General features: G+C 47.5%; 1 protein-coding gene across 1 annotated transcript; it reads left to right on the forward strand.

Annotated features, from left to right (window-relative positions):
• Positions 1-619: 619 nt before the first annotated feature.
• Positions 620-10,593, forward strand: KLF10 (KLF transcription factor 10). Its single transcript, XM_066578626.1, has 4 exons — positions 620-849; positions 4,879-5,109; positions 5,657-6,506; positions 7,520-10,593. Exons 1-4 carry the CDS (start codon positions 757-759, stop codon positions 7,777-7,779), a joined length of 1,434 nt encoding a protein of 477 aa, XP_066434723.1. The 5' UTR covers positions 620-756; the 3' UTR covers positions 7,780-10,593.
• Positions 10,594-12,789: the final 2,196 nt, after the last annotated feature.

The following is a 12,789-nucleotide window of genomic DNA, read 5'->3' on the forward strand; positions in this document are numbered from 1 at the left end:
TTGGCGTCCCCGTCTCCATGGCGCCGACCGAAGCCTTCTTCTGCCCGGATTAGACGCGCTTGCGCAGTCTGCCCTCTTCTGTCCCGCTCCGGCGTGCTCGCGCCGCAGAGGCATGCGCAGAAGACCTGTGCGGCGCGAGCACGCCAGAGCGGCCCCTTCAGCGGGACAGAAGCAGACTGCGCAAGCGCATCTAATCCAGGCAGAAGAAGGCTTTGGTCGGCACCATGGAGACGGGGACACCAACACCGGAGGGGGTAAGTGTGTAACTTCTGTATGTCCAATATTTAATGCACGATGTATATTACAAAGTGCATTTATATGGCCATACAGAAGTGCTGAACCCCACTTGCTTTCGCGGGACAACCCCTTTAATACACTGCTGATCTTCCAAGGTGTGAACATGAGAGATCCCAGGAGAACAAAGGCAGCAGGATCAGATATTACATATCTAGCTCTGCACCTTGTGGGGGGAGGGAATGAAGGCAGAATAGAGACGTGACAATTAGTCATGCACCCCCGCCCAGCCCCCTCCTCCTCCTGCTGGATGATTGCTGAGGATGCGGGGATGCTGCATCACTATGGGACTTCCCGGCCGCTCTGGACCACGCTCTCACTCCAACACTACCACGCCGCTTAGCAGCAGCTGATCACGCGCGAGCTAGCCCCTGATTGGCTGCCGCCTTACACACCTTTGAAGATGATTGGCCGAGACTTTCCCCGCCCGGGTCTACGTTCTATGAGCAGCAGTACTAGTGAATGGAGCCGCTGGAGATACAAAGTATAGAACAGAGAGGGGAGAGCAGCACAGAGCACGTCAGCAGCTACACTGCCCATCACATGCCCTGCGAGGTAAGTCACTGCCACCCATGCCAGCCCACGTATAGAAGGCTTAAACTAATAACCATACACACATTACTCCCTAGGCACCCTCCCCATAGCGATTAGTCGCTGTGACAACGATATATCGATATATCGCAGTTTGCAAAAGTTTTGGGGGGCATTAGATTGGGTCGATTTGTGTATTTAAGGGACTTGTGATTTCTGTCTGAAGCATGCTGGGGGTTGTAGTCCAGAGAAGGCACGAGGGGGTGATGAGCTTGTAAAGGTGGAGGGGCATTAACTTTTACATGTAACTGTTGGCTTAGCCTTTTGATACATTGTATCACTTCGAAGTGCGCGAGATCAGGGATCTGTGTTAGGTTTCCCAACCTTCAGGACATGCTGGGAGTTGTAGTGCCACAGATTGCAAATCATTGGTGTAAAGAAATAGGAACTGCTGCTTTGCAGGGTTAGGGGGTGCTATTAATGGCCTGGAAACAATAGTCTGTATATAAGTTCATTATGTTACACTGCTGTCCCTTGTGTATGAGCAGCCACTTGCAGAGGGATGCGTCGTTGCACCTTCAGTAGTTATTATCATCCCCCCCACACTTGTATTGCTGACGGTTTCCCCCTTCCATGTCAGCTGGTTCTATAGGTTACCTGCTGTAATAACAAGCAGCGGGCTCGCTCCGGCGCTGTGTATATATAGCTGTATGTACATAGCGCGGGGACGCGCCCCGGCAGAAACTAGGTGAAAGGTAACGGAGCGGCGGCTGCCAGAGTTCACGTTTCCTGAGGGTTGTAAGGCAGCAGCTGATCACGCTTCCTTCACGTGTACGCCCCGGAGACCGCTGGCCAATCGTAGCGTGAGCTGCTAGACTTTTCTAGCCAATAGGCGTCGCTCAGGGCGCTGATTGGCTGCGGCGCGGTAGCGGTGTGTTTGTGTAACTCGGGGGAGAAGGCGGGAGTCGTGTGAGGAGAATAACACAAAGGCTTCGCATGAAGTCATTGGGTGGCCGGAGTCTGCGCCACACACATGACCCGTGCTGGCCGCAGGCCCACTGGGGCGGGGGCAAAGGTTACAATAGAAACCGATGTGGAAACTCACTACATACTGTGTATAAACACTGGCATCACATTAGGGGCAGGTAAAGCCTGCACGACTGTGTAACTACCACACCCAGCATGGCCTGCAGGCCACACCTTGAGGTCTGTGGCCCTTTTACAGGGGTAATGCACAGTGACTGACCATTTGTGCGTTGGTCGGCGTACGCTCCTTCCGTGGGGATGACTGACCGCTAACACCATTTTTCATCCCCAAAGCAGCTCTCTGGTCGGCCGCACGTCTCGCCGTTTACACGAGCAGCGAGCAATTTTACGCTCGATTTAAAAAAAAAAAAAAAAAAGGCAATTACAATGAATGTGTGCGTGTCCGCAAAATGCCGTCGCCATTCACTCAGCCATGAGCGTCCATGTCTAAAAGCCCAGGAACGATCTTCGCTTGGACATCCCCTTTATGTTACAAATCCGCAGCAGCCATTCCCCGAGGCGCCCTTCATTCCCCGAGGCGCCCTTCATTCCATTCCCCGAGGCGCCCTTCATTCCATTCCCCGTGGCGCCCTTCATTCCATTCCCCGTGGCGCCCTTCATTCCATTCCCCGTGGCGCCCTTCATTCCATTCCCCGTGGCGCCCTTCATTCCATTCCCCGTGGCGCCCTTCATTCCATTCCCCGTGGCGCCCTTCATTCCATTCCCCGTGGCGCCCTTCATTCCATTCCCCGTGGCGCCCTTCATTCCATTCCCCGTGGCGCCCTTCATTCCATTCCCCGAGGCGCCCTTCATTCCATTCCCCGAGGCGCCCTTCATTCCATTCCCCGAGGCGCCCTTCATTCCATTCCCCGAGGCGCCCTTCATTCCATTCCCCGAGGCGCCCTTCATTCCATTCCCCGAGGCGCCCTTCATTCCATTCCCCGAGGCGCCCTTCATTCCATTCCCCGAGGCGCCCTTCATTTCATTCCCCGAGGCGCCCTTCATTTCATTCCCCGAGGCGCCCTTCATTTCATTCCCCGAGGCGCCCTTCATTTCATTCCCCGAGGCGCCCTTCATTTCATTCCCCGAGGCGCCCTTCATTTCATTCCCCGAGGCGCCCTTCATTTCATTCCCCGAGGCGCCCTTCATTTCATTCCCCGAGGCGCCCTTCATTCCATTCCCCGAGGCGCCCTTCATTCCATTCCCCGAGGCGCCCTTCATTCCATTCCCCGAGGCGCCCTTCATTTCATTCCCCGAGGCGCCCTTCATTCCATTCCCCGAGGCGCCCTTCATTCCATTCCCCGAGGCGCCCTTCATTCCATTCCCCGAGGCGCCCTTCATTCCATTCCCCGAGGCGCCCTTCATTCCATTCCCCGAGGCGCCCTTCATTTCATTCCCCGAGGCGCCCTTCATTCCGTAGCAGAACATTTTTTTTCTGCAGTGGATTGTAATGTTGCGGTTTTGAAACAATGGCGCGCAGAACGGATGCAGAATTCAAGCCCCACAGTGTTAGCATTGTGATGGGTAAATGTCGGCAAGCTCTCCTCTCGCCCGGTGTGACGGCGCCCTCCGGTTACATGCGCTGGCCTTATCTCCCGCAGCGGAAAACCTGCAACTAATCCATATCTGTTGGCCTTAAGGCCACCTTCACACGGGTGACAAAATCGCAAGAAAACGCCTTATGTGAAGCCCATGCTCTCCAATGGGTTCCTTCACTTGAGCGCTGCCCTCCCTGATGCCATCTTGCTTCTATCATGTTCTATATTGCCATGATTTGCATTTTTATTTTTGGCCTTGTTTTCCTATGGAGCCTTAGTTTTTACCGCAACGCACAAAATCGCGGTTTTCATGCTAGGCGATTTTTAACATAAAACATAACATAAATAAGCCCTACCCTGAATCTAAGCCCTAGCTGCACTCCATTAAAAAAAGGGAATTCTAACCTAAAAGGCTCGGTCCGGGTCCTCTCGCTGCTCTCTGGAGCTCCACCAGGTGTCCTGTAGTCCTCATTGGCCCACAGGAGATCACTTCCAGCTTGCTGGATTCATAAATCTCACCTCCAGGAAGCGATGGCGCTGATTAGTTCATCCAGTGCTGCTCAGCCAATCTCAGCCATCGCTTTCTGGAGGCGGGATTTATGAATCCAGCAAGCAGGAAGTGATCTCCTGTGGGCCAATGAGGACTGCAGGACACCTGGCGGAGCTCCAGAGAGCAGCGGGAGGACCCGGACCGAGCCTTTTAGATAAGTATTCTCTCTTTTTTTTTAATGGAGTGCAGCTATTGCTTAGTTTTGGGGTAGAGCTTAACCTTCTTGCATAAAATTGCGCAACTTTATTGCAAACAGCAGCAATGTGTGATTTTTTTTTTATTTTTTTTTATTTTTTTATTTATTTATTTATTTTTTTCACAAAAAAAACCCACATCCCTGACGCTACAAAATCGTGGGGACAAAGCTGCGATGTTGCTGCTATCCTAATAGGTGTGACATCTGTACGGCGATTTAATTTAGACTTTCCTTTTATTCGTAGCCCGTGGATGAGATACAGTACATTCCCATCCACTGCATGAATACTGTAAACACTGCAATTTTATTTTTTGCATGCAGTTCTATTGTAGAAAATCCACAGCATTTATACCCTGTGCGAACATAGCCTTAAAGGGACAGTGCAGCCTCTTATATAGAAAATGTTGGGGGTCCGGACAGCCATTGTGGGGAGGAGTTGTATGGAGCAGTGGCCAAGTGCCGCAGTATACAGCTTCGTACAGCCTAGTCAATCGCATTTCTCACTCCATTTTCATTCAATTGTGGCAAAATGTTGCATTTTTGCTTTAAGATTGCATAAAAATACCTACCATAACAGCAGGGCGTGAACACACCCTATAAGTAGTACAGGAACAGCTGAATGATCTCGCTATGTAACAAAACTTTCATACAACCCCCAACTTCCGTAGATGTCTGTGAAGACTCCATACTTGCCATTATAGCTGCTGTAAGATGACAGTCTTGCTCTTTTTTCTTTACAACAGATGGATAAAATGCAAGTGATTAGAAACCAACCCTATGGTGGCGCCCCCTGGAAATCTTCTCCAGAGAAGGGGGACTTTGAAGCTGTGGAAGCTCTTATGTACATGAGCAATCGCTGGAAGTCAGAGTCCAAAAGTTACAGTGATTTGAGACCAATCACTCCGGCATCTGACCTCTCGGAGAGTGAAGACTGCTTGATGGCAGCAGAATTCAGCAGCGGCATGCCAGCCTTTGTAAGTATGAGCTGCCCTGTTAATTGCAGAGATCTAATTGTCCAACTGTGCTACAATACAAGGTCTTACCCCAGACGTATATACGCCACAGCCGGGAATACCATTGACTGGGGGGAGAGAGTTCAGCTCTGCTAAAATCCCTCTACACCCCTTGCTGGCTGCCGGCTAGGGGAGGGGACGGAAGCTTAGCAGAGCTAGTCATGCTAAACTCCCTCCCCAGCCTATGGGAGCTGTCGGCAGGGGGTGGGACTTTAGTAATGAGAGCCGCTGCAAAACTCCCTCCCCCTTCCATTTCCTGAGTGCTCTTATAGGCTCCCATAGAAGTCTATGTGAACTGCTGGTGTATTCCTGCAAAAGATAGGACAAGTCCTATCTTTTCTGGGCGGCCGTAAAAGCAGCTGGCCGTTATGCGCACCGTACGTGCCATCTTGGACGGCCAATTTTATGCGCCGGAAATTTCCACCACGGATTTATATTATTTTAAATTTTTTTTTGGTTGTTTTTCACACTTCTCAATGAGCTCACTATTCCTCTTATGCCTTTACAGTGCCTGACTCCACCATACAGCCCTTCTGAGTTTGAAATGTCACATTCCCCTGGCATCAGCACTGTGTATTCAGCACCAACTACTGAGAAAAATAGGTCTGCAGCTGGCATGAACCATGGTAATTCAAGCCCAGTGCAACCAAAAGCCCAAGTGACCAGCGTCATCCGCCACACTGCAGACGCTCAGCTCTACAATCAACATCCTGTTCTGTCAAAGAATTTTGGATGTCACATTGCAAACGGCAACATCCAGCAGAGGGGTTCGCCTGGCATAGTGGTGCCAAAAAGTGAAATTCATAGGTGTGATGAGATCACTACTGAAACGCACGCCGCGCCTCTTGTCCTGCCTCTACATAATAACCCTCCTACCAGTCTCCAGAATTGCATTGGCAAAATAAAATCTGATGCCTGCCTTGTTCCAATGCAAATCCCGTCCCCACCACTGCTAGTTTCCACGCCATTGCCTGCGAATGCCATGTCACAGGTGCCAGTTTTGTGTCAAATGGTTCCCTTCTCTTCTAACAATTCCATGCTGACCACAGTAGTTGCCAATACTCCTGCCCAGTCCCCGGCAGTCATGCAACCTCTGTTTTACATGGGCACGCAAGTGCCAAAAGGGACAGTGATGTTTGTAATGCCGCAGCCTGTAGTGCAAAGTTCAAAGACTGTTCTGTCCAGTGGTCATCGACTATCGCCAATTGCACCGGCACCATACATTGTACCTCCAGATGGCAAGGTCTCATCACACCTCGATGCCTCCCGAATCAGAAGTCATGTCTGCAGCCAGCCTGGATGCGGCAAAACCTACTTCAAGAGTTCCCATTTGAAGGCACATATGAGAACACATACAGGTAATACGCCGGTCTGGAGTTTTATTAGTGTATGGTGTGGTTTACTACAATTATTAGCGCCTGATTCTGGAAGTAGATGGCTATGCAAAAGTCAGCAGGTAGGTCATCACTAGAGTGGTCACAACGGCACGTAATGTTTCCAGGACTAGTATGGTGCAGACATAGATGCCACCTCACTACCTATCTGGTAGCACCATGTTCAATGGGTTGTGCCATCTGAACCCCCTGTTAATTAGCTGTTTGATGGAATTTTCAGAAAGCTACTCCTAACTCCTGTAGTGCCCACTGCAGGAGATATGTGGTATTACATGGCACCAACTCAAATGCATGGGTGCTTTCACACAAGCTAATTATTCCACCAGGGTGCAGTTTAACCGGCCATGGTGGGATTCTGCACCAAAATCTGCAAGGCTAACTGCGGATTTTGATGTGAAATTACAGGCAGATTTAGGCCATTTTCAATTCTGCACCAAAATCTGCAGATGGCCATTGTGGATTTTGGGCTACTGTGGGCTAATTCCACCCGAGTAACAGCACCCTATAGGGAAAAGCCTAGCTCCAAAGCACACTTAAAGGGGTAGTCCAAGTTTTCTTAACTGGTAACCTATCCTCTAGGTAGGTCATCAGTAGCTGATTGACAGAGATCCCCTGCTTGGGACTCCCACCCATCAGCTGATCAGCCAGCCTGCTGTCAGCTCAGCAGGCCATACGTCACGACAGGAAGTGGGAAGCCCGTTTCACTCCCATTGAAATCAATGGGAGCACCGCACTTCTCTTACACCTCCTGCTTCTCTTATGGTCAGGAGAGGCGGATCCCCGGTGATCAATTACTGATGACCAGAGGATAGGTCATCCGTTCAAAAAGCACAGGATACAACTTTATTAGCCCTCTGCTATGGCATACAAACGGAGACTGTTATAATGGAGCAACACCTTTAAGCCAGACTTGAAGATTTCTATAGAGCATATATTTATGCAGCTTATTTAATTTGCGTCTTCATTTGTCTTCACAGGAGAAAAACCCTTCAGCTGTAGTTGGGAAGGTTGTGAAAGAAAGTTTGCTCGCTCCGATGAACTTTCTCGGCATCGCCGAACGCACACAGGAGAGAAGAAGTTTGCCTGTCCAAAGTGCGACCGCCGATTCATGCGCAGTGATCACCTGACCAAGCACACACGGCGCCACCTATCTATAAAAAAGCTGCCTACCTGGCAGATGGAAGTGAGCAGGCTAAGTGATATTGCTCTGCAGCAGGCCTCAGCTCCCGTGCAGTGAAGGCACTCCGCTGAGCTTGCGTCTCTCGGGTTAAAGTGCTCATGGTGCCGATCATGATGAAAGATCACATCCTCTCGGTTATGGGTGTGAGCCTCGTTCAAACAGTCTTTCTCAGGATGGAAAGTGGTGCGTGAAGAAATGGTAGCAAATACAGACAGACTGACGAAGGGTTCACTTATTTTGTATTTTTTTTTCTGCATTCTTAAAACTTGTCAAATGCAGATAGTTTTGTGCTATCGAATACATAATGTGACCAGGAGGATATGAGGGGCACGAATATCTGTACTGCTTACAATGTTATGTCAGCTAGTCCCTGGTAAGAGGGGCCTAACCTTGACTATTATACACTGGACTGGTTAGCCACCTCCTGACATAACATGGGGCTGCGTATAGCCCATAGTGACTAGTAACCAGCGCCTGACTTACTAACACTTCGAGTTTTAAGTATAAGAACTAGCTAATATGCACTAAATATACTTTGAATAGTTGACTTTTCTATCGCTCGCCGGGTAACGCCATACATACGCTTGTCTTAGGTAGCGTTAGAGACACAGTTTATAGTTTGCAATGTGTGAACGTTACACTCAGGAATGATACTTTTTTTTTAGCTTTCCAGCTTACCAAAAAAGATGCAGGGTATTTGTTTTTAAAGGAAAGCTAAATTCCTTCTTTTTTTGTGTGTGTTTGCAAAGTTTTTGCCCTTTTTAGGCAGTGCAGTAATAGCCTCTGTCTGCCAGTCACCTTTAACACCCAGCTCTGTGGGTATGTTGATGCAATTCCAATTGAAAAGCTCTTGTTAAAGTTATTATTGGGGGCACTTTTTGATCAATTGAATTGGTTTCGAGATTGACAGTTCTACTAAAGGCTGCCATTCGAAATGCAGTCCAGATTTGGATCTGTCTTTTTTTTTTATTTCTTGTATTAAAGGGGTTGTGCCACTTCTAGCTGTTTTGCTGCAGACAGCTCTGTACATGGAGCAGTGGCGCATGTTGGTACTGCAGGCTGAAGCTCTTTTACTTCACCCTGCAGTACCAACCCGGGCCACTGTGTCATGTACGGAGCTGTCTGCTTTCTCTAGTAAAACGGCTAGAAGTGGGACAGCACCTTTCTGAACTTAAGTGGGTTGGGTTTTTAGTTTTGCTTTTAAACCCACAACAAAATGTGCCACTCTTGTCCATGAGTTGGATTTACTTTTGCATTTAGTCAGTTCGATGGGGCTAAGCTGCAATACCAGACACTGCCTATTGATTAGAGATGGCACTGTTTCTGGGAAAAACATAGACTCAGTCTAATTTTGGCCAACCTCTTTCTTATTTTCTTTTTTACTTTAAAATATTTGAGAATTTTGAAGGTTGTGAGTTTTTGTTTTTTTTTTAATTTTGTACAATGTTACTACAGAACAATTCCCTCATATGTTTACTATGAACTCGCATGTGATTGGAGCCACGTACGGCCTGTATAAATCCATTCACCTGTCATTTAAAGTAATAACTGCGTTGAACAAAAAGACTTTAGCAACCAAATAGACCATGCCAGGAGTAGTCCTACAACCCCCATAGATGTCAGCAGAAAACTGCTCAAAAAGTTAGGGGCCAGTAACAAGTATCTAAAGTGTATTGTCTACATAGTACCTGGGCAATGTCCAGCTCCCGTATTATATCCCCATCGTATATCTATGGCTTTCCTAATATCCACCAGGCTGGGTTCTCAAGTTCTTAGTTTTCGACTTAAAGGGGTTGTCCATTAAACCATTGATGGCCTAGCCTAAGGATAGGCCATCAATAGTAGATCAGGGAAGAATTCCTCACCCAGAACCCCTGCTGATTAGCTGTTCGCTGGGCTAGTGTATTTGTGCAGTGGCCAGGCTTGATTTTACAGGCAAAGCTCCAAATCACTTTAAAGGGAACTTTAGTACCAAACCTGGCCACTGCAGTGGGAATGGAGCTGTCTGCTTCCTGCAGAAAACGGCTCCATGCATATGTCCATCAAACAGCTGATTGGATGGGATCCTATGCAGCAGACACCCACTGATCTACTATTGATCGTCTATTCTACAGATAGGACATCAATAGTCTACAATTGGACAACCCCTGTAAGGTCATTTTAATGTGTATGGACACTGACATCTCTGCTTCATCATTGGATACTTACAGCAAAAATCCCGTTCTCAGTACTTGATGATGCACATATATATAATATATACTATGTAGAATTATCTGCACATATGTATTTGGAGGAAATACATGCATGCACACGCATATATTTACCTATTGCTGACAGCATAGTTTCATGTCAGTATTTACAGTTCCGACCTCTTACGGGGGTAAAGGTAAATGTTTACTGAATCCTTTACTACTTAATTTGATGTACTACAGTGAGAGAAGACGCTGCAGGTTTCAGTTGCTTAAAGTGCATCTTTTTGTATATTTGTTTGTTTTTCTTCTTTGAACTGCACTTTGGTCACCGGTGTCTATAAAGATGTGAAGAAATGTGTAATATTCTATATGAAGGTCTTTATAATATGTTAAGGTGTGTCTATTGCCAACACATAAGAGAGAGTGCCTACAAATGTATGCTTCAGTGGGCTGTACGCCCGTCCCGGTCTATCCAGAATAGAAGAATGGCTGCCACCAAAGACTGCACACAGTAGTATACAAGGCAATGGACATTACACTCTAAAGCTTTATTTCTTCGTTCTCCGAATGGATCTATGCACAGACGGGACATTCTTGTGACTATTTCATATTTTTGCACAGTATTTCATATTTTGTACTTTATACAGTTAAAAAAAAAATAAAGAACACTTTTGTATCAGCGGTGAGTGACGGTAGACTTATTATTACACATCCAGGCAATAACCAGATATGTATACTCCTCCACTGAAATGTAACGATTATCGCTCAAATGAGTGAAAGCCAATGATAATGGTTTGATTGAAATGCAACCCAACGACAAACAAGAATCGTTCAGTTTCAGCCGGCATTAACCCTTTCCAATCCACTGTCTGACGTCTGAAGATATTATGATTTAAGGCTGTGCAGTTCCGATGTTGGAAGACATCCGTCGGGGCTCTCTTCCTGTATATTGCCAGCCTCTGTGCTGTCGGAGCCTATCCAACGTGTCACCTCATGCAGTACTGGCTTTAGCCAGCATATAGCGCCATTGTATAATGGCAGGAAAAGAGTAAGGTCCCTAAGAAAACCAGGATACAAATTGGACTGGAAAGGGTTAATATCATTGTTGGCTCATTTACTTATCGTTGCATTTAAACGCTCCTTACTCAGTGTTAGGCTTCTTTCACATGACTGCATATCAACAGGCCATTTCACGGCCGGCCAATATGCGCTGTGATATGATGCATTGGATTCCAATGCATCAGATCACACGGGCATATTTGCGAGACGTAAAAACGCTCCACCGGCCAATATGGCGCTGGGCGTTTTTACGTCGAGCCCCAAACATAGTTCTGGAACTATGTTTGGGCCGGAATACATCGGGCTGCTGCATGGGCTCCTATTGGAGCCCATGGCAGCGGACATGGGTGAGAGGGAGTTTAGCAGCGTGGCTGCTAAACTACCTCCCTCTGTTCTCTTCCCCGTGCAGGCTTACCTCTCCTCCCCACTCGGTCTCTGCAATGGGAGGGGGCGGGTCGGAGCTAAGCGACTCTTGGGGAAGCCCTGCCCTCTCTTCACGCTATGGGGATTCCCTCCATCTTCCCTGCAGCAGAATTCCATCTCTAAAGTCCTGTCAGTCCCTGCTAGGAAGAGGAGAAGCTCCGGGACAATGAAGGTAACGCTCGGGAAGTCCTCTCATCCCTGTGGAGACTAACAGAAGCTTACAGTGGGACATTTTAGATGTGCTTCTGGGTTTAGCAGTGCGGCAGCACACCCTCCAACCCCCTTATATCCCTTTCTCTCCCATTCCCATTGTTTAGAAGTTTAAACTAAACAATCGGAATGTTTAGCTAATCAACCTCCCCCTCCCTTGTTATCCAGCTCCATAGGAGTCTATGGAAACTCCTGCGCATCGTGCACCAACGATAGGTCAGTTCCTATATTTGCACACAGCTGGGAATTTCAGTCGCTCATGTCCTATTTTTTTTTAGGAGCATCTTTTTAGTGCGGCTAAAATTCCTTTGTCTGAACGTCTCAATAGGAAATCATTGGCTCTCATAGGCGCGTGTTTTGTGCGTGTGTATGTTAGCTGCGCGAATTTCCCCATGTGAACGAACCCTGAAAGTGCCTAAAATAGGCATGTGAGCCTCCGAACTAGACCTTGAAGCGATGGAACGTTGTGGTCTGATCTGATTAATCACATTTTCTTTTACATCATGTGACCGGCCGAGGGCTTCTTTTCCAGGTGTCTATGGGGCTTTCTAATATTAAAAATGCATCGCGGCAAATATCGCAATTTACCGTGAAATTGCGATTTTGCGCAATGCGATTTTAACATTAACAAGTCCCATAGACCCCCGGAGAAAAAAAAAATGCAGCGAATTTCGCAGTGAAAAAGAACTGTCGTGGGTAGTTATCCTCACACCTACCTAATCATTGTCCAGACCAAGGACACCCTTTCATGACCACAGTCTTACCTAATGACCGTGACCTCATTCAGCGGTATATTGCACTTTGCTACATTGCAACAAATGTTTAGGATTGGTTTGGGTAACATGGAGTTCAATATATTAACTTGGCATCTAGATGCTACAGATCTCAATTTGATCAAGCATGCGTGGGTTGTGCTGGTAGCACAGGTTTGACCCACGGTGGCCTCACCTGACAGGAGACTTAAAGGATCTTTTTCTAACGTCTTGGTGCCAGATACCACAGGACACCTTCCGAGATCTTGTGGACTCAACATGTCAAAGCTGTTTTAATAGTATAAAGGTGATTTACACATTAGACCGGTGGTTTATGTTATGGCTGGTAATTGCATATACCACGTGCACAGGGAGATTTGAAGAAAAAAAAAAAAGGGTGAAATCGGGCACTTGTGGGCAAAAAGATAAAG

The sequence above is a fragment of the Eleutherodactylus coqui genome, chromosome 9, assembly GCF_035609145.1.
Source record: "Eleutherodactylus coqui strain aEleCoq1 chromosome 9, aEleCoq1.hap1, whole genome shotgun sequence".
In the NCBI taxonomy this organism is placed as follows: Eukaryota; Metazoa; Chordata; class Amphibia; order Anura; family Eleutherodactylidae; genus Eleutherodactylus; species Eleutherodactylus coqui.

Coding starts and splice junctions, on each gene's coding strand:
- KLF10 (XM_066578626.1), top strand. CDS start 757: ATGGAGCCGCTGGAGATACAAAGTATAGAACAGAGAGGGGAGAGCAGC. Junction 850..4,878: donor CCCATCACATGCCCTGCGAG/GTAAGTCACTGC, acceptor TCTTTACAACAG/ATGGATAAAATGCAAGTGAT. Junction 6,507..7,519: donor ACATATGAGAACACATACAG/GTAATACGCCGG, acceptor TTGTCTTCACAG/GAGAAAAACCCTTCAGCTGT.